Genomic DNA, 22,550 nt, shown 5'->3' on the forward strand with positions numbered 1-22,550 from the left:
ACACAAACAATGAGAGTGCATTTATGAATGGACAAACAGTTGCCCATACAAAGACCAGTTGGTAAATTCCCATAATACTTCTTTCCATCAGGATTTACTTTACAGCTTTGCTAAAACCCCTAACAAATGTGTATTCTCACTGATAAAACATTTTAAGCCCCTACTATGACAGATAGTTTTCAATAATCCTATTAGAGGGGATAATTTTAACTACAGCCAAAAACAATATCAAATTAATATTCCTGGAAAAGCATGGTGTCTAAATCTAATCTGCTTTTTACCTGGCTGTATCAGTTGGCTTAGGAAAAAAAGAATATCATTTCTCCTTAGAAGTTTTGCCATATCTTTGCTCCTCAGCTAGCATGCTGTAATAATATTATTACTGTGACAACGTGTACAATCATCTTTTCAGCTGCAGAGAGAAATCAGAATGCACAGGGAAGAAGCATAAAATGGGGAAAAGGATCTTACTGATCAAAGACGGAGTTCATTTCCTAAAACAGAGAACCTCTGTTATGAGCAGTGTTGAAAGGACTTTCAAAACATCCTTGTATGTGGCCAGTAATGTTACCTAGTACCAAGGTGGAAAAAGGAGTAAAAACCTACAGGCTTCAGTAACAAAGACTGTATCAAGCCATTAACCACAGGAACTTTGCTTTTGGGTTTTGCAGGGAAATGGGAGAGGGGGAGGGATGTATTTAAAACAGACGAGCAGAGCCTTTTTTTTTTTTTCTCCACAACTTTGCCATTACTGCTGTACGTCATTAAGGTATCTCTAGGAAAGTCATAAAGACCAGACTTCTATTGTACAGCACTGGCTTTAGGACACCTCTTTAGCACATTTTAAAACATGTGAAAGTGTCTACGAAAGACATGGGTGGTCAGGAGCTCCACTGCTGTTACAATATGGGAGTACAGTGAATTTCACAGTATATATCCAAATCTTCCTCCCTCACCCATAAAACAAATGCTCACACAATTAGTTTAATTTTATCCAATTGAAGTAGATGCATCTATAAATCACAATAAGCTTATTATAATCTTTAAAGGGTTTGACCTTATGCACAACTGGATCCAGTAGGTCTGGCCTACTGTAACAAAGGGAAAGAAATCTGCTTCCAGACCAGACCACTGCAATATTTATTACTTTAATAGAAGAAGCTATTCTTCTAGAATTCCCTAGAAGAAGCTCTCTTTATAAAGCATACTGCCTCCCATTCTGAGAGATCAGTTACAAAGAATAGTTTAAAGTTGCAGAGAAAAAAATTATGGTGCACACATACGCATACATTACTGGAGACAGGTTTGCTCAGCAGCCTCTCTGAAATCTTCCGTAGGGAAAATTAATCATGAACATGCTGTAGTGAATGTGAACCCCTGTGTGGCCATATGCGTTGTCCTTACTAGTGAAAGCAATTTCTACTGCAGTTAAGGGGGTTACTCACAAGGAGAAGGGCTACTCAGAAGAGTCAGGGACTTGCTGGAGTGGTATCAATTATGTGTTAGTTCTGTCACACCAAAAGCATTATGGCTGGAGGGATCCTTTTATGATACACCATTTAAAATGGAAATAAAATGTTTGTAGGAGTAGCACTGGAACATGCACATGTACATGCACACAGACTTCAAACGAATTGCTTAAGCGAGTAGGCACTTACCTTGTTTAGTAGAGTTCCTTTACCTTGGGGACTCAGATAGATTCTGACCTCATGTCTGACATTTGCTGAAATTTCGATCTGAGCTGTTGCTGTCAGGAAGCCATCATTCATAATTCAGCGTTGTTTAAGAATGCCTGTTCATGAGAAGGTCATGTCTCATATACAGAGGACATAATAAATTTGGTCTGCAAGAAGTAACCCCTCTAAATAAATAAAATAAATGAAATAAAAACAAAGGAGAGGAAACAGCTTGTTGATATCACTGCCTTACGTCTTCTTCCTGTAACAAATGCTTCTTAGCTATCATTAAGGAAAACCATGATTTTGTGTGAGGCATGAGAAGTTCCTCTCTGCTTCTGGGACTAGCTGAGAATTAGCAGTGGGCCTAGGTTATGAGATTTGTTCAGTTGTCCGCCTCTAAGGTGAACAAGGGTGATACAGAAATGTGTTTAAAGAGAAATTTCAGCAAGGATGGTTGCAACCCTCAAAGCCTAAACCATCTAAGAGGAAGCCTCACAGATGCTCACTGCTTGCAGCCTCCTCAGGCAAGCACGTGGACCCTGAGCAGAACCTGTTGTGCAGGATGGTGAGTAAAACCAGCTCCAGCATACACAGCATAAATGGAAACCTGACTTAAAATGGAGAAAAAGCAAGGCTTCAGTGACAGGAAATTGAACAACCTGGCTAGATAAGATTTCAGGTGCAGAAACAGTGCAAAAACTGCTGACTTCTATGCTGAGCTAGGGTTATCTGTAAGATTTACATTAGCCACATCTTCCATTAGCCCATTTATTTAAAGCAAAATTCACATGCTGACCTCCGGAGAGCTTTTCCAAACATATTAATTGAAACATACTTGTGACTAGCAAAAATATGCATACAACAATATTTATATACAGGAACCAGAACCACTCTGGCATTTTTAAGTAGGTCTCAAAAGTTTTTGTTTGTTGTTGTTTTGTTTTGTTTTGTTTTACAAAGGAAAGTTATTGTTACCATTATTACCCAGGGGAAACAGAGACAGCTGAAAAGGCTTGACTGATGACTGAGGTAGATTTGGATAGATTTGTAACTGAGACTTCTTCAAGCCTACTGTAGTACTGTAGGACACACACTGCAAGGGCAACTTCAGTTGTAATTCAAACTCTTGGATGCACCAACAGGTAATATCAGACAAGTGCTTCAAAACTATTATGGATTTTTTTAAGGCCTCTAAAGTTACGCAGCAGCATTTCACCTAGACCCAGGCAAACAATTTAAAGTTTCATTAATGAGCAAACAATAATTAAAGTTTAATTTGTTTATTCACAAATACAATGAAGATAAGAGCAAGAGATTTTATACCAAAAGACAGAGATGAAGCTAGGAAAAAAAAATTTGTTCTCTGTGCTGAGTGAAAGCACAAAGCACTAGCAAAGGAAGACAGAAGCACCGTATGACTCAATAAGGTTTCTGAGGAAAAGCAACCTCATACAGAGGTCTGTAGTATTGCCCAAATCATCAACCCCATCACTAAAATCTCTAGCGATCAAGAAGCTGGGAAACATCACTAGTGCAACTTGCATGTTCCTTTGCTGAACTTCAGGGGCACTTCGCAGTCTCAGGTCACAGCAGTTCTTTCACACTTGTCAGTAGTAATGTGATCTCTCCCATGCTATCCAGGTTGCATAGACCCTGGACACACAGTCACCATTAATTCTGGAACTTCCCCATGTTGTTTTTTTCTGAAGTTACTTATGCAAATAAGTTTTAAACCATTTTAAGGACCACACATTCACTCCGTTTCAAGGCAAGTTCTGCAAGAGTTGAAAAGAAATAACAGTTTTCTCTCGAGAAGAAACACAGGAGATGGATTACTTTGTCTTACAAAATGTCACATTGCGATTTCTGACATCTAGAAGGCGAGTTTCACAAGTCATTAATTCAACCAGATGGTGGTGCAGTCTAATAGGTAACATAAGCTGGATGGGAACATAAATATCAACAAAGGCTCTTTTGCAGACACAACATACTTTCCAACCTACATATTTGCTTGTGGGAGATGTGACATCAAACAGTTTTAACTTACATTTTAATATTGCTGCACAAAGAATTGTTTGGGCTCAGAGAAGATAACAGTTGCCCATATACCGGAATTTAAGTAAAGAACAAAATCTTTGACCTGCAATTAAACAGGCATCTGTTCATATGTCTCCCCTTACAGCAAGATTAAAGTATCACCATTAACAAGATCTCTGCTGAGTTGAAAGGCCCAAAATATAGGTAGGAGTGTAAAAAATAGTAGTGAAAGCCATTCAGGTAACATATTATTGAGTGACATTTTTAAAAATAAATAAATAAACAAAGTCCTTGCTGTAGGCGTGGTTGTTTTTTTTTTTTTTTCCAAACTCGGCGATTGAAGCAGACCTGATTTTCCTGAAAAGTGTTTGCAAAAAGTGCATTGTGAAGTTGCACATGATCTCACCTAAAATCTCTTCTACAAAGCCATACAGAGTGGTCCTTTCCCCTAACAATTATAGTCATTCTAAGGTACAAAAAGTTACTACTCAAAAAGTCTGTATATTAATACCTATCATAAGTAGCTTAGAAAAATACTCAAGAAATATAAACTTGACTAACAAGGTGAAGTAAATGAACTTTCATTTTTCCTCTACATGTTCCTCCGTTGTAGCAGGACAGGCAAAATTGCTCAACCACCACAGGGAGGTCTGTGCTCATGAGCTTCCCAACCTAACAGGGCTTGGAAAAGCTTTGAAATGTAGACCACTTAACCAAATTGCATGAAACCATCAAGCTTTTTGATGTCAGGACACCAGTAAGCTCTAAATTGCAGAGAAAGCTGTTACTTACGATTATCATACCACAAACTGGAAAAATAAAATAAAAAAGATCTAAAGATCTCCCTTTTTAGAATTGTTCCTTTTCAGAGACAGAAAACTTTATCTACGAATCTTTATACAGTAGCTACCTATCCTCTGAAGAGTATTGAAGTGAAAGAGCCTGTGACCCCAAGTAAACAAAGGAAAGAAACTTCCACAGTGGATATCTTGAAGCTGATGCTGAATTCTCCAGATACTTGCCTTCAGCTTCTGGGCTTGAACTGGTTTTAGATGTGGCTTCTCTTTCTAAGTCATAGCTATAATGTAATCAGGAGTTCCCGCAATTCTCATGTTGGCTATCTGGTGGTGATTTTGATAGCATCTCCCCTGGATAGCAGAACAGATCATCACATACTTTCTATTCCCAAACAAAAAAAGAAAAAGATCCAAGAGGCTTTGTTACAACCTTATCAGTTGCTGGGGTGATCTCCTTCTTCCAGTGGTCATGATTTATAACAGCTAACACCAGAACCAGGGGAATCCTGCCCTCAGAATGGCCCAAGACAAGCTCCAATGCCTAGCTGATAGCCTCCAAAGGGGCATTAGTGATCAAAGTGGTGTCAGGCTGTGTGCTAGCTCAAGCTTAGGGGAGAATTTTGTCTTGCAGACCCAGCTGTCATAGTTTTGTTAGAGCAAGTAGTATTTGACATCGTGGTATCCCTCTAATAGTAGTGGAACCATTTCCAGAGGGTGGGTGATACTAGTAAATACAAATCAGGATAGCAACCATCTCATTCCATGTGAAGAAAATGAGAGCATAAGAAAGGATTTTTAGTAGGAAAAATCTGCTCGTAAATTGGGATTTGTAGCAAATGTAAAAGCCTCTCTTCAGCAGCAAAAGAAAAACAACTCTGCCCACATGTAGAGACGTACCGTGGATCCAACTGTCAAAATACTTCCCAGAGCTGAAACCTGGAGGAAAGGCACACACTTTGTTGCTGCTTAGACTTATTATTCGTACAAATAATGTTTTGTGTTTTGGAGTTACAATAATTATAAAGTGGCAAACATCTTACAAAGTCTGCATTTTTCTCCTGCAGACTTTCAGAATCCATAAATGCTGAATAAGCAGATAATTCTTCAGATGGAGGAAGTGTTGTTTTCATATGTTTGTAGTTTTAGAAAGATAAGTTAGTTCTTGGAAGCTGGAAAAGGAATGAATGCATAAAAACAGTTAAATGGATCTTCAAATAGCATTTTATATCAGTACAGAAATGATTTAATAAAGGATGTTCTATTCATTGCAGTTGATTGCTTTTCGATTGCTAAGTTTGGCTACTGTTTGGCAAAATTTCAGTCCTAGAATTTAACTCCGGTCCTCCCTCTTCTGTCTTGGATACAATACTAATTTAGATTTATTCAGATATTTTTTATTTTCCTGCATGACACACACATCATAGAAGCACATACACTTATGTTTTGGGTCATTATCTGCTCTAACAGTGACTCCAAATTTTTGGATGATTAACTCAAAAATATTCCCAATGTGTCCAATTTCAATGACTCATTTTATGATTATTCAACCTGAGACATCCTTAAGAGTCACATTTCCAGAGGGGTTAATTACTCACAACTCAAATGATTCACAGTTGCTCTAAAATATCATTATAAAACTATAGAAAGAATATGTTAAACCCAGAAAAACTCAGCAAGACATTTCTGAACTGACTACCCATCAACCCCTTTAATGAAACAAGCATCTTGTAGACCAAATTCTAGCAAGCATATTATCTAATTTCATAAGGAACAAGAACATATCTTACAGTGTGGGGTAAAAAAAAATAATTGAGATCGAAAGTTTACATTGATTTTCTAAGTGTGCCCCTAATATTCTATGAAGATTTTCTTTCTACTGTGCTAGCTTTGAAGAAAACAGTGAGAAATTCAGCTTTTTGTATATTTACAGCCTGTCCACTAACAACGTTCACCTGGTTCTATCCATTAATCTAGGAATATTCCTCCTGGGACCAAACTGTCCTCAGATAACTCTCAGGAGCACTCAAGCACTGTAAAATGGTATACTAATCTATTCATTTATCTCAGTTTTCTAATATGATAGGAATTAGCTCAAGCATAACCTTAAGCATTTCAGAAATAAAGTGACTACCATGACATCCATGACTCACTATTTTATTGGCTTCTGTGTTATCTCTGCAGCAGACCCATATTCAATTTGCAATGTCTTCCTTAAATTTCATAACCTGTTTTTCATGGGCAGTGTGTTTTGTCTGTCTGTAAGCTATCCAGCTGTGCCTCTCAACATGCTTACTGTGTAATCTTCAAATGTCAGCTAGATTTTTTTTTGTATTAGTTTAAAAAAAAAAAATGAGGTCAGACTGATGTATTTGCACATTCTTAAGTAAAAATTCACACAGCAACAATATGTATGCACATACTAGAGTATGCTTGTACGTTGCAATTATTTGTCTCCAGAAGTACCATAGATAGACTTGATATCCATTGATAAAACAGGAAAGCTGAGGAAGAAAATAGATTTTGAGAATCTTTTCCCTCCCTCATACACTAAGACTAAGAGCTAAGACTAAGCATGAAATCTTTAAAAGTTTCCTACATCCTACAAATGCTGAATTTCCCTTCTCTTTATGTCATTCAATATTTTTTGAAAATTTACAGCTAAGATCCCAGTACTCTTAGAAGCTATATCAGCGCTTGGATATTTCTCCTCATTATTAATAGCCATGCACACTTTTATCCATCCTTGGTATGGCTCTACATTCTCTTCACTAATTAATCAGCCTTAAGACTATTCTGAGCCTTTAGGAGTCTTCAGTCCCCACTTACCTACAACAGCAGGATTTCTTCAGCAACTGAAGACTTTTTTTTTTAGACATTATGCCAAAGAATGATCAGAAATATTTGAATTCCCTGTCATTAAGAAATTTAGGACTAATATGTTTTGAGATTTTCTTGGAAGAAAAAGTAAGCATAGCTGGTAAAATGCAATGAAGGTGAAATCTGTATTTAATTTGATTTCCTCTCCTTGCCATAGATTATATTTTTCTTTTCTCTTGATGCTTCACTCCCACTCACTCTTAATCTGTAGATTACTTTAGTCTGAGACATTTCCTGTGGGTTCACTGTATTTCAGTGGCTGCCAATTCAGTCTTCTGTTTCTGGCACTTGTATTTAGGCAACATGATGAAAATTAATATCATAATTATACCATTCAAGCAAATCATATGAATTAAATCTGTCTAGCCAACCAAAAATATTTTTGGTTGTCATTGGAGTGTACATTTTTTCTTCCCCAAGTAGAATCACAAGACAATAGAAAAATTGTTCCTGTGTGATTATGTTCCACAAACAATTACTTTACATTCAGACTGTTCCCTGTTTTAACTACCACCTTCTAATATTCCTGCTACATTATTTCTGGTGAAATATTTACTCTGATTTCCTTGAAGCTCCTACAAGACAGTTCATTTTGAACAATCTTCTAAACAAAATAAACCAGCAAAGTCAAGCAGTTCACTCTGAATAACAGAGATACCCCCAGCAGATGAGCCACGCTATCTAGCTCAAAGCTAAGGAAACGTCACAGCGAAATGAGCAGGAAAAAAAGGAAAGTAGGAACCTGGTGCTTACTTGTTCATGGTTAAGCTAGAAATAGTACTACAGCAGTGATATCCATTTTGCCCAAGCTGTAATGGTTTTGCATTCCATCCCTGTGTGACTGTATTCCATGTTTCTTTAAATCCACTGCACTGCACTACAGCTTTTATAATGATGTTTCAATGACTGGGCTTGAATTTGCTGCTGAATGCTGTCAAAAAGAACTCACTTGAAGGTTTCAAAAGAAGCAAACTGATCAGAATAGCCACTGATTTTTATCACTGTCAGAGCCCAATGCTCTCCGACCAGGTTATTTTATATATACCACAGGCAGAGGGTAAAATGTTTAATATCTAATTTACTTATTTGAAAATATTTGATGTTACAAGAGATTTCTGACTTAACAGAGTGATACAAAACATACTGAAAACACAATACACATGTAAGTTGCACTTAGCAAAATACAGCAGTTGCAGTACAAAGTTCAGTCACAATACTGTGGGAATAAAAATGTTGTTTTTGCACAGAGTTACATTGTTTAAAGGTAAGGAATGGGGTATTGAGATATGCTTGCAGTGATAAGAAAACTTAGCAGGCAACCTTGTAAAATGCAGACAACCAGACTCCTTAGAAAACTAGGTGAAGATCATGGTGTCAAGTCAAGTCAGATAAGTGAAGAAACATTACCAGTTCAAACAGTAAAAAAAGTCAAAATAAATTTGAAATTTAACAAGCCGGTAACTGAAGGCCATGTATTGTCTGTGAAGCATCGGATAGGTTGTGAACCTGGATTACCCAGTCAATGGGGAAACAGGGGAGGGTCCCAGTCATCGAGAAATAAAGTATATGAACTGTACTGTGTGACTAGTAGATGCGCTCCTGCTTGTGGGACGCCCACCATTGCAATTGCGAATAAATTAGTACTTCACTGAGATCCTTGGCTGAGCCTAAGTTATTGGCTACAGAGTGTTTCTCACAATACCAACATGAATCATATTACTGGTCTCTGTAATGTGCTCTCCATCATGACACTGGGCATCACCAGTCACAGGGAAGGAATATGTGGGTTAAAGCCAAACCAGACCATTGCTTTTTTCAAAATCCTTTTGTTAATTGTGTTGATTTTTAGGTTCTAGATTGGGCTGAGCCATGTATTCACTCTCCCCTGTAATGGTCGTTCTAACTCAGGGAGAAACACATCCCCAGTTGATCCACTCGACTGCTGGTGGATGTTTATCTAAAACAAAGGCCATCCTCTCCCCCTTTGTGCTGAGTTAAAGGCAGCTTGCTTTGCAACAGCCACGGTCAGTCACACCTTGCATTATTCCCTGAGCTTCATGTGCACAGTGCCCTTGCCCATCTCTCCTCAGCCTTCTTCCATTGTGGGGGTTTACTGCTCAGCCACAATCACTTGAAAAGAAACACACGTTTGGCATTATATTCATTTTATAGCAGCCCAAAATGTCTTGTAGCAGGTATCTGAGAACCATTAGCTATGCAATTTTTTAATAGAATGAACTGTGGAGAAATTAATGATGCTCTGTTAGTATTTTTCACAGAGTGGCTGTTTGGTATCAAAATAAATCTATGGTGAAACCACTGAAGTCATTAATCACTTGAAACCTCTGATGTCAGACTGCCTAATGGCTCAGGCAATTTCTTTGAAAAGTCTCCAATCATTTCCTGTCAAAGAAATTTCTCCCTTAAGTACAGCCAGGGTGCTTGAGAGATCAGCTGCTTGTCTCATACACCTTTTTAATTGCAAGAAGTAATGACTTTATGGTTCATTAAATTAAATGAGACAATGTAATTGTTTTATTGCAGAATAGATTGTATTTATGCACGTGTATTTGAAATAACATTATCACCAGGATCTGAGCAAGCTTCCATCTAGGCTATTTCCCCATTCCAATTTAACATAAATGATTTGGACACAGATTTAACTGTTGTAGTACAAAATCTTTTAATTTCAGAGGGTTTTTGTTTGTTTGTTTGTGCCTTTTTTTTAAAGGATAAATTCTATAATGAGCTCAGCCAAATCATGATTAACCTAGGAAAGGAACAGTAATGACGTGTTTCACGCCAGTCTGATCACATTATTAAAACAATGTCATTTCATTTGCAGGCAAGGCCATGGTGAAAAGCAGTGTCTGTTTCTAGCCATGCCCCTTCACCTTAAGGCCCAACAACAATCTAAGCCTCTGCAGTGTTTCAAGGCCTACCGATGAAATGCTTTGCATGAGAGTGAGACATTACTGCATTGATTGATGAAATAACATATTATCATTACATTATTTTCAGCATTTCTTATTTATTTTGATTGGGGATTCATTATTCATATGTCTCTTCAACCAATTATTTTCCTTTCCATCATTTTTGCTCAGTAGATACTCAACTTCATTGTGTTCTTCCCTTGTTTCTTCTGTCTGCATTAAGCTTTTTATCTAACGCATCTCTTGCCTTTCCCTTCTTTATCTCAGCCCTTCTTCTGCAATAGCAATAGAGAAATGGAAACCCAGAAGGCACCTAACTCTGCCTGGGCATTAGATGGCCTGCAGATGTGCTCTGCTGCTCTTTGTGGAGACCATCAACAGCAATAACAGCACTAGAAATAAAAGCGTTTCACCTTCAACAAATGGTGCTCTGGTGCTGTCAACAGAAACAATGTTGTGAAAGCATTATTGCCAAGTTTCACTCCCTTCACATGGCCTCTGGGTAGGTTTAACAGTTGATATATGTAAAATTAAAGTGACAATTTAAAAGCTCATTTGCAGATTCCTGGCATAAACAAGAGATCTCTCCAGACCAGAGTGCTGTCATCGTGCTGCACATCCAACTTCAACTGACAGAGCAAATGGGTAACTAAGTGCAGGGTGGACAGCATAAGGGCAGGAGCTGAGCATTAGGGAAGACAGAGGTAGGGGATTATGACAATTTAATAATAAGCATCTCTTCCTTTTAACCTTCTCTCAACCTTCTCTCAGCTATTTTCACCCATGCAAACAGCACCAACCCTTGGACTGGAGCCAAAATATAAGTAAGATCAGAAATTTCAGTAAAAGCTTGAAAATTGAGTTACAGCTGTGCAACTCCGACAGCTCTGCCATCATCTGAGAAGTGTGAACAGAATCTAGCATTTCCAAATCCAAACACAGCCGCCCTGTGGAATGGTGGAAAAAGCAGAGAGCAGCTGCATATGCGCTGTGACAAACCAAGCCCACCACGGACAGACGGGGCAAGCGCCGCCCCAGGTGGGACCCCGGGAATGGAAGGTGCAGGGGAGGGACAGGGCACAGGGCAGCCTGGGCAGAGGAGGGATGCAGGAAGAGGAAGGGTTGCTGTCTGCATGTGCTTTTGCTCACTCTGGATTTTCGAGTGCATGCCAGGAGGGAATGGCATCTCTTTAAAGCCTCCTGGGCTGAGATGCCCTCCTACAAAACTTAAGAGCTCTTTCAGGTGTGCGTGTGTGAAAATATTCGATGTGCGAGGTTGCAATTAGTGCGATGTTTCCAAGTCTCACAAGGTTTCTAGGCAGAGATTCTCCTTGGCTGAAGCATTAAGAGCATTTTATTTCAAGAAAATAAAACCTAAACTGCCACAACTGAACACCCTAGCTCCTCCCCTCCCTACAATTTAAGGGCATATTTCTGCATGCACTAATGAAAATGCTTTCGCAGCAAAAATAAATGTCAGCCATTTAATGTGAATGTGCATTTTCATGCTAAATGCCTGCAGGTCAACTGAAACAAAGCCCACTTCCAAAGTGAAATCAACAATTTAAAGCTCCAGCTTCCATTCAGCAATTTGCCCATGGACTGATAAACACAGGAAGTTTGTATCTGTAGTGGCTGCACTTGTGAAGACCCAGGTCCGTTTTCCAGGTGTGTTGATTGCGTAGCTGCAATGCCAACAGACCCAGCACCACAGAAATCCATCTTCGGCCAGTTCTCATTTTTAGCACCCTATTCACAAGCACAGTGTTTTGACGTCTGGAGTGAGACCTGCTTCTCCCACCAGCCCCCAGCATGACCTTAGCACACTGCTTCACGCCTCTGCTCCTTCCGCTGTAAAATGCAAGAAAGATAGCAACCACTTCTGTGAAACACTTGAAACACTTAAGGTCTACCAACGGGAAGTGTTAGCCGATGGGGTCATTGGTAACAATGAGGACCAGCAGCCTGGCTTCCTCTCACACCAGGCACAATTCACACAGCTGAAAAGGAGTACGGAGTCCTTGAAAGGCAGCATCCCTTCCTGCCACCTGAGACCTTGAGCACGCACACCAGCCTTCCCACAATTAACGCAGGTTGTGCAAGCTCTGAACACCTCATGTTTTGCATTTGAAATGCTGTCTCAGCCTGCACCTCAAAACCCAGCTCTCCACCCGTGTGGCACAGGCCCCCAGGGGCAGCAGGACAGGGCCTGGCCAGCCAGGAGCAGGGTGGCCAGACAGGGCCATGGGGAGCTGGATCCGGCCCTGCTGTAGCATTGCCAGGGCTGGGGCTGATATGGGGTGCTGGGGGAGGCCAGACAGGGACTGTAAGAGCTGCTGGTGTCCCCAGAGCCTGACACTCATCTACAAACAAGGCACACCACTCACCCTTAATTTGCCTCACTGCTGCTTTGCAGAGCAGACAAAACTCCTACCTCCCAAACCCACAAATTGTGTGTGGCAAGAAAAGTTTTCTTGCCCACGCAACCTAAAGCTCAACAGATTTGCAGATGCTGCATTTAGCCTAGATATTCATAACATGCTTGCCAAGAAAGCTCTGTTACTCCTTTAGATCAATCATCCAAGCTTCCATCTACCCATCTGAACAAGAAAAAGGAACCAAGCGCTCTCCACAAGCTTCCCAGTCACTGTGAAGGTGACACTTCAACCACTGCAGAAAGAAGGGCTACTTTCACTCTACCCTCTGTCAACTTGGATTTCTCAAATGAAGAGAAAGCAACAAGTTGCATTAGCTCCTATCCCCAAACAGCTATTCTCAGAGTAGGGTAAAATTCCTGACAAAGCAGCAATGTTTCAGCCATAAATATCTCAATCAATACTGTTTTTCACCTTGCATCTGGAAGTCCCATTTGAGTAGAGAACAGGATTATCTTCCATTAACAGCTCCTGTTTTAGCAGGAACTTCAATGATTCTCTCACAATCAAAACTTTGGTCATTTTATCATCGCTAAAGGAATAAAAGTCAATAAACGAGGTACCTTAAGTACCTACACAAGGCAGAAATGGCTGAAAATTTCATGATTTTTCAGCCATTCTGAACCAGCTAAGGAAAGTAAATTGCAGGCACTCAGCTCCTCAAAGGTGTTTTGCACACAGATGACTTAAGTATTTACCTTGTGGTTTAGTTTTGCTTTTCTAATATCCTCTAATAATTGCCTGAATTTCATAAGATCCTTTTTAAGTATGAGAAATATATTAGATATAATGTCCTATGTATTTCAATGTATTAGTTGTGCTTTTCTTTTCTTTTTTTTTTTAAAGAAGAACCTGCATAGAGCAAATTAAGTGTACAACTTCCTACAGATTAAGTTTATCCAGCTGAACTAATGAGGAAAAGCTGGATCCCAATTAGGCAACAGTTAGATGTATTTGTTACTTCAGGAATAATAATTAATGCTTTCTCATCTGGAAACTGTAATTTTTTTACTCTAGCTCTAATGAAACACAGTAGATGAAAAATGTAAACTTTTTTTAAATAGCTACAAAATGAAAAAAGATGGCATTGATACTCCCACAGACACTACCAAATCCCTCCCCTCAAATAAAAAAAAAAGCTACTCTAATATGCTGTTTCAGTCAGTATTGCAATGCTGATTATTTATGCTGAAAATAACTTGTTGTGCCAGATCCAAGACCTTCACAAATTATTCTGCCACCAGCTTCAAAGGGAACAAGATTTGCCTTGCAAAATAATTAAGAGAGCTGCAGCTACTCACTGATGATACAACTTATGGTAGTTTTGGCCGTAACAGCTACAAAACTCAGAAAAACAATTAGCTATATGAGAGAAGTGTTCTGGTAAGCACCAAACTCAAACTCTTCAAATATAATTACTCAATGAATTTTAAATAAGCAGGTTGTAACACTATTTAAAAATATATGTTTCCCTGAGGAGAAAGGGGATGTGACATTTTAGTACGTATTCAGTGTACACATTTAGCTATTATACATATAAAAAGGCAAGATATTTTTTACACAAATTTATTGTGCAAAGAATGATTTTCATGCTCATTTACAATGAAATATTTTAACAAATAACCATGCCATTGCTTAATTTCAACACTAAGCAGAATATTTACATTCAAGTTTACATGTTTGTTCAAGTTCCATGTATGACAGTCAGACTTAAGTAAGAATGCATCTTCAGATCAAAGATTTGCATTTTTTATACTAAAATATCACTGCCTTTCAGACATTTACCAGAAATGACAAATTTCCTTTCTTTGCAGTACCCTCATTTCCCAGTTACTGTACTGGAAGAGAAGAACAACTAGCAGAAATTAGCATCACAACCATATGTCTGTCTCTAATTAGCCAGGCATTTCCCATCTCCAACGGAAAGGAGGCCGGACTATACCTCTGTACACTTTCAGAGAACTGCTAATGTCATCCTTGCAAGAAATCATTCCTTAAGGTAATCAGCCTCATGACAATTCTTTCACAGAACCTTTTTTATATAAAGTTTTTTTCTTTGTCAACATTGACGTGAAATCTTATAACAGCACTTAACCCATTATTATTTTTTTGATTCATAGGGATTATCAGAACAGCATTATGGTCTGACAGCTTTTCCAAAAAATAAATACCCAAAACATATTTCATATACTACTAATTAAAAAAAAAACAGCAGTTCTCAAACAGTTGAAAAATATTTTTAGTGTGCAGAAATTCAAACTGTAACTTCTTGGTGCTGCTTTTTCCTCTCCTCGCTGTACAATCTAAAACAAGTTTAGGCTTCACATTTTATTAGCATGTATCTCTGGGTTCTCCAGCAAAGGTCGCTAATACAGGACTCTCAGTTACTTCCCATCTGCTCCCCACCCGCTTTTTCCTTTCAGCTGAGCTGAGAATCAGCTAATACAATAAGCAAACTCAGATCGGTCTGAATTTTAACTTATCATGGTCCTGTTGAACAGCTGAAAAATACAACAGAATTTTTGTTTACTTTCATGTGATGCCTACTATTTCAATGCATAGTTTTCCGTGGGTGCTTCTCTTTCCGTATAGGTTTCAAAGGTCCTGTAATTTTAACAAAAAAATCAGGAGCATACCTGCCAGTATGGTGTCCTGACTATTGCATAAACCTGAAGGACAAAATACAGTGATTGTCTTAGATTTTGGCTAATGATGTTGATGGGAGATATTGATTCTGAAGCTGCAAACCTAACATTTCCATATTTTAAACAATCTATTTGACAGAGATCGTTTCAATTTTTCTGTCTTCATGTTGTAACATCTCCTCCAGTACTTGCAGGTTGAGAAACAACTGTAGAAGGTTGCACTGGTAGCATTTCTAACTCAGATTCACGTACAAAGACGACTGCATCTCCACTTACATTTATTAAGCACTGGGCCTAGGAAGAAAAAAAAGACGACAACATACAGTTACCAAACATAAAATACGTAACTATTTAATCTGCACCATATAACTACACAGATGATAAAAGTTGCCAGAGATCAAAGGACAAATTATTAGAAAGACAAATTATTATTAGTAAGGCAATCTCTGCCATATCCCTTTTATATCCACTCATGCTATCAAACATGCAGATAGATTCTCCTAAGACCAACAAAAATGGAATACCTGGGTGGCTGTTCATTTCACTATTGTTTTGAATTTATTTCACACACCAAGACAACCAAATTCAGTGGTTTTCTCTTCTAATAAAGCTTTATACCTTTACGTCCAAAATGGACCAATTCCATGTGAAAATAATGTAAACACTAACACCGCAGCATCAGAACAACTAAGTTTAGCACTACTGTGTTCTGTGGTTCCTGCCATTTACTTCATCCTAGCAAACCTAGTATTTTATGTATTTAACATCAATACCATTTGGGTATTTATGAAGCATATCTGCAATTTCACGTTAACTTGGGGTGTTCAGAATGCTCTTGGTTTCTTTAAAGCAACATTATGATGAGAGATCCTGAAATGCTATGCAGACATGGCTCTACAGGGATCTTAATTTATTAAAAATATTTCTGTCTTACTAATACAAGCACTGTAGTTTCTTTCAATAATTTACCTGATTTTTGTTCGGATTCTCCATGAAAACACACTGCTTCATTATGTATGAGACAACTGCATTGCCCCCTAAAGCTGCAACATGTGCTCTCACCATTGCAAACACTTCAGCGATAAAAGCATGGAGAAAGCCACTGACACCACCCTCCTATAATGGGGAAAAGGAAAAAGAAAAAGTATTTTATGTCAGGTATTGCAATAAGATGATGAATACTCTCCTTACGTTTTTATCCACTGAATATTTCAGTAAATCTGAAATTGCATTTTGTACAGAACGTGAAACCCATTCACTTTTTAATCTATCACAGATAAAACACAGATCAATTGAACTCACAACTAGGTTATTCATTTGTGATTGATATTCTTCGTAGTAAGTGTAGTACATACACCCCATTCTTTTCAGATATTCCTACACCTTTTGCAGGAGCATGCATGTTCAATTGACACTTGAGTAACGAGCTTTTCTTTCACCAGGAAGAGTAGTGCCGTTTTATTTTTTTGTGTAGTAGACACAGAATAATTTACACCGAGGACTAAGAATCATTTGCATTTCCAGGAAATGAATAGTAAGGAGTGGCCGCTACCTTTTGTCACCAACTACCATAACCAAAGTATAAAGCAATACAAACACAAATGTAGCTAATTATGCTTCTGTAGAATCTGAGATGATACCACTTAAGTTGGATATAATGACCTTTCTTTTGACTCTGTCGCAACCTTGGGGCAATAGAACTTTTAATAAAACTGGGTTTGTGACTCAGTCTATATAGCTGAAATAGGTATTAATTAGTTGGTCTCAGTGCTGAAAAAAGCACACTGTCAGCATCACTGAAAAACTACACAGGCTTCCCAACTTCACGGAGGAGCTGAATTCAATACTTGAGCAACTTACTTCCACTGAGATCTGTTATCATAGTCACCAAAGCTTGAGTATCAGCTATTTAATTTGTATCTATAGAAGCTGCAGTTAGAATAAAAATGCCATGAACTCAATGTCCTCATCATACCTTACTACATCCTTTTGAAAATGTTGTCCTTTTCACATAGATTTCTCAAATTAAAAGGGGCCATTACTTGCAAGATCCAAACAAGGCATTCAAAGTTTCTATATAGAGCTTTTGACAAATTTTTATAAAGACTTATCATTTTTATTAACATCTGCTATGTAATTTTATAAATGTGTAATTATTGGGAAACAGCATACTCTTCAGTAGTGGTAAACCAGATAGGTTCGTTCTATTTCTGCATCTAGAAATTGTGGCAGAAGGATGGAGCAGCTTCCCAAAAAGAACATGACGATGATAAAGAATATGTCTTGAGATTTTTCTCAGAGGAGTCTAGATCTGGACTGGACTTCATTGTTTGAATATCATGAACTATACCTTCTAAGCTGCTTGTGTGGTGATATACTCAATAGCATGCTTTTGGACATTTATGATACAGACCTATGTTACTGAGAATGCAACATTAAAAGTCAGTGCAAATGTTATATACTGTATAGGAAATCTTTATTAACTGAAGACCTCTAAAATCCGAATACACTATGAAAGTTCATCACTGAACTTGCTAAATGAGAATGTTTTTGTTTGGCGTTTTTTTAAGCATTCAAATTAATCTGTTTTGGGTACAAAAGAGTCCAACTCCCACTGCCAGTCAGACCCATTTTTTCACATAGTTCTGTTTAAGAACTTACTGGTTTAATATTATACCCAAATCAACCATCAACAATGGCCCTAGGGTAAGCAGCCCTTTCCTAACAATGCCAAACACAAAAACGCTCTACTATGACAAGAGCAACACGATACAACTTAATCCCCATTCAGCACCTAGCCTCAAGTGACAAAAAACTCAATTCTCTATGCCATACCTCAACTCAAACCTCTGCAGGCATTATATACTTAGCCTTGATTATTATAATAAACAAAGTGCAAATCCCTGATACACAGCTCACCTCACGTAAAGAAGTAGTTTCTCGTATAAAAAACATGTTGATTATCCCAAGATATTTGGTTATTTTTGCTCCAGGTATGAAAGAAAGAGGTGTCATCTTAACAACTGAGATGGTAGAATTGGCACATGATGGAAAAGAACGATGCCGTAAGTATCCCTCAGCCAATGGACTTGCTTTATCAAGTGAAGCAGCTAAAAAGATGAAAAAGAAAGAAGAGAAAGTAACCATCAAGAAAGATCAATCACTGTTTCTTAACACACAACAACTCTTCTTTATGGTTTCCAAATAGCTTGGTGACAACATTCAGCTGCCTGTGATGCTCAGCCATATCATGTGAGAAAGGAAATTATCATGCAATGCATGCAAAAAGGAGACAAAAAGCTGAAATGGAATTTATTTGGAAGAGTGGCATTCCTGCAAAAGAAAACACTGAGGCGAGTAGCTGCACATACAACAATCAGTTATAAAGTGAAGGTAAAGAAAAAAGTGCCAACATTTTGAAACACATATTCTGCTGGAGGAACAAATTATTATAGGAAGTGTGAAAGTTGTTGTGTTTCCCCAGTGCAGCATTTTCCATTAAAACAGATATTAATCTCTACTAATTTAAGCAAGATAGTCAGACCTGTGGCCAAAGAACTGCTGAAAAATAACTCACCACTTGCTAATTTAGTGACCATTGCCTTGACTGTCACCTTGGTGATTGCTTCCTGTTTCTCACCAAAAAATTTTCCAAGATCATACATACACCTACATCCATGCAGTGTATGTTATATAATTAGTAGCCATACACATTTATTGATAACTAATTTTTACTAAGTGAACAGAAATACTGTATTTTGCTCTTTATGATACTGGTCTTCATAAACCCTGTGTTAGCTTACACAGACATTAACAATGTCTTGCAGTTTTCATACTCAGGTATTCATTCTATATGTGATCTGAAATATTACTGCTGGGCAAGAAACTCCACTATTCACCACTGGGAAATCAGAGGTATGTCTCAGATTATCATAACGTGGTAGAAACAGCCGCCTACTTGTCTTAATTGATCCGCGCCTTATGGTCTGAGCTTTCAGTTTAATGAGCTCTATCCAGCTGTTGCATCTGTCTGCAAAGGAACTGTAATCAATTGACGTTGCTGAAAACACAGACAGAAAAACAAAAGAAAAAAAAACAAAGAAAAAAGTATGGATGATGTCTCTTGCTCATCTCAATGCTCCTTCTGAGGAGGCAATTATCTGTCTGAGAGAGAATGAACATCCCTTTCCAGGTCTGTTTAAAGGAAAAGTTACAGTATAGGTCTGGACTTGTCCAAACCCAGTGTACCGATTTCTGGTGAGGTCACAGTTGTGAACCAACTGCCTGACTGGGACTTCATCACTGAAAAACATGCAAATACAGTCATTAATACCTTACGCTAGATTTTATTTTATTTTTAAATCCCATGTTAGGTATTAAGCTTTTATTTCTTTAAGCTTATCTAAGCCTTGTTTAATTTTCATTGCTATTCCTTTCCTCCTGAAGAGCTGCAGATCGTGATTTAAACTTCCTAACTACCACTATCTAACCCAGAGACTGAAAAAAACCACTGGTGATGATAATAAGAGTCACAAGCTGAAATAGCACCTCAGTTTTAAACACAAATGAATTTTCCTTAACAAAATGCTATCCTCCTTCCCCACCCAACATTATCATTACAACAAGGACTAGAGTTGTTTCTGTTATTACTTTTTGGAATTAGTTGCAGTGGTGTTTGCATTTCTTCAAAAACACAAGTTTTTGTAAACACCATTTCTTCATTATCCTGAAGAAATGGAAGGAACACATGCTAACTTTAAATTAAGACAACATTAAAAGCAAAAAAAGCTCTCTCTCAGGAAACTAATTTTCTGGCAGATAAAGTGATCTCAATATATTTGGCAGAGACACACCTATTATTAAAAAATCTGACTTCTGTAATTATAAAACATCAAAATATTATGATATTATTAAGCCACACCAGAGCATGCATTCTCAGTTAACTAGTAAACACTTCCTGGATTAAGACACATCCAAAAAGAGTATACCAATGTCCTAAGAATGCTTATTCTGTTCTGGCATATGGCTAAATTAAGTAAACTCACCTCTCTGAGCAGCAGGAATACCTGTGTGGGAACTTGCACCCTCCAGGACTTCTAATAAAATAAAATGAATTTCACTCAGATAATATATGAGCACTGGTAACTGCAAGTCATGTAGGATGTGACTAACAGCTTTCTTTTTATAAAAAGTTTTAGAGTAAATATCAGAAAAACCTTCTATATATACTCTGCTATGTAATGTACCTTGAAAACACAAATTAATTATAAATTAGTATAGTTTATTAAATGTCTTGCAAAAAGATAATTTGTTAAGCAGTTCCGAAAGCACATAGATACTACGTACAGACATTTAATGTTTAGCTTAATGTAAACAAACAGAAGAGTTTACATTAGAGTTTATGTTACAGAAGTCAAACTTCAATGTTTATTTGAAATAAAGGAATCCCCAACTTTTTTCACCTCCCATCCCATAGCAACAGCAAAGATTTTCAGTAAAAAAGGAAAACTGAGATCAATTATGATTTTTCTTTGAACATAAGGCAATAAATAAGCTCAACAAGTAACAACAAGAAACAGCAAGTTTAAAATCATAGATGGCGATTCTGATCATTATTTTTTCCTGTAAGAAGTACCTTTCATCCCGTTTACACTTTTCTTGGCACACTTACCAGTTCTTTAATCAATAACACACAAACAAGTAAATACACCCATCACTTCCAACACATTTGCTCTCATCACCCTCACAGCACAGGAATAAGGTTCTTAGAAATAATGGTCCAATGAAGACTGTGATTCTCATTGTTCTGGTAGATGAATTTATGGTCTATTGCTACAGTCTGTCACTACAGAAACCGGGTGTCAGTCTGACTTTTAACTGGCCTTTCAACTTTTAGTAACTCTTAAAATGCTATCTGAATGCAAAAATAAATTTAGTCTATATTACCCCAGGAGTTGCCATTTAACCTTACAGTTATTACTTCTGCATCTTTTATCACGATAACAGATTAGACTTTCAAAACTGTCATAACTTCAGCAATCTACCATAGCAACATCTCTGATAAGCAGTGAGCAGAAGAGGTCCTACTTACAGTGATGTGTCATAACACAAGAACTGGTGAGTGGCACGCAACTTTTCCTGCTTACGTGTTGAAGAGATGGCAAGCATGCTGAGTCTCTATGAAAAGGATGATGGATTCTTCCCCCCAACTTGATACCTAATCATTCTTGCTCCCTTTATAAGAAGGGGCATACGTTTTTAGGGCACGATGCATCTGATCCTAAAATTAACTTTTCTTTTTAGGATAAGCTATGCTGTGTCCCAGTAGTGTCTATTTATCTGCATCAACTGTAATAGTCATCTAGGTAAGATCAGAAGTAAATATAAGCACTTTTGCTCACATGAATCCCATTCATAGTGAAGTATTAAATCTTTAAGTCCTCAGGAGACTTAGGAAAGCCTGGTTTTAATACCAATTGCAACTAAACCACTAGCAACATTTATGCACTGTTGCTGGTAAGTTTAAGAACAATATAACAAGAGCTAAGATTTTTCCCTATGACTTTATACTGAATAATAAACAATACAGGAATGAGGATACTGCAAATGTTACCCTAAAAGAAACCATTCACCGTGAAGAACAGAAGTCAGCCAGGGTAGCAGTGTCTTACAGAGAATGTGTTAGAAGAATGATGTATATTCAGGCCTCAACCTTTGACATTAGGACTGTCAGAAGTTTAACAGAAATCTATTTTATTATACTTGTCTCTAGTCTCACACATTTTCTGATCAATCCAAGCACAGCAAAAGCCATTTAACACCATTCTAACCCTACCTGACATCAATTAAGAACATCTAACAGGATATTGGCAGACATCCAATGCTTTTCAAAACTTACTTTTCTTTCTCCTATGTTCACTTGCACACACACACAGCTCTCTGATTACAGATGATTTTATAAACATCTTTGAAGAAAGTAAAACCTCACGGATATGGACTAAACTACAAACAGTCCATCTTAATAGACCCTAGTTTGCCTCTTTACTTTCTGGTAATTTTACAGTCATATCAGAAACTGATCTACAAAGTACAGGTTAGAATTTCTCCGCCCCTTCCTATATATATCTATATAGATAGATTAGATGCA

The 22,550-nt window shown here is 37.7% G+C and overlaps 1 protein-coding gene across 1 annotated transcript in view; it reads right to left on the minus strand.

The window, feature by feature from the left end:
- Positions 1-14,308: 14,308 nt before the first annotated feature.
- The window catches only part of C2CD5 (C2 calcium dependent domain containing 5), a 68,992-nt gene continuing 60,750 nt past the window's right edge, over positions 14,309-22,550 (minus strand). Inside the window, 5 exon segments of the mRNA XM_067000745.1 lie at positions 14,309-15,697; positions 16,373-16,519; positions 18,323-18,513; positions 19,362-19,463; positions 20,449-20,499. Of these exon segments, the coding sequence (XP_066856846.1) occupies positions 15,566-15,697; positions 16,373-16,519; positions 18,323-18,513; positions 19,362-19,463; positions 20,449-20,499 (623 nt within the window). The 3' untranslated portion in view covers positions 14,309-15,565.

The sequence above is a fragment of the Anser cygnoides genome, chromosome 1 (assembly GCF_040182565.1).
Source record: "Anser cygnoides isolate HZ-2024a breed goose chromosome 1, Taihu_goose_T2T_genome, whole genome shotgun sequence".
Lineage (NCBI taxonomy): Eukaryota > Metazoa > Chordata > Aves > Anseriformes > Anatidae > Anser > Anser cygnoides.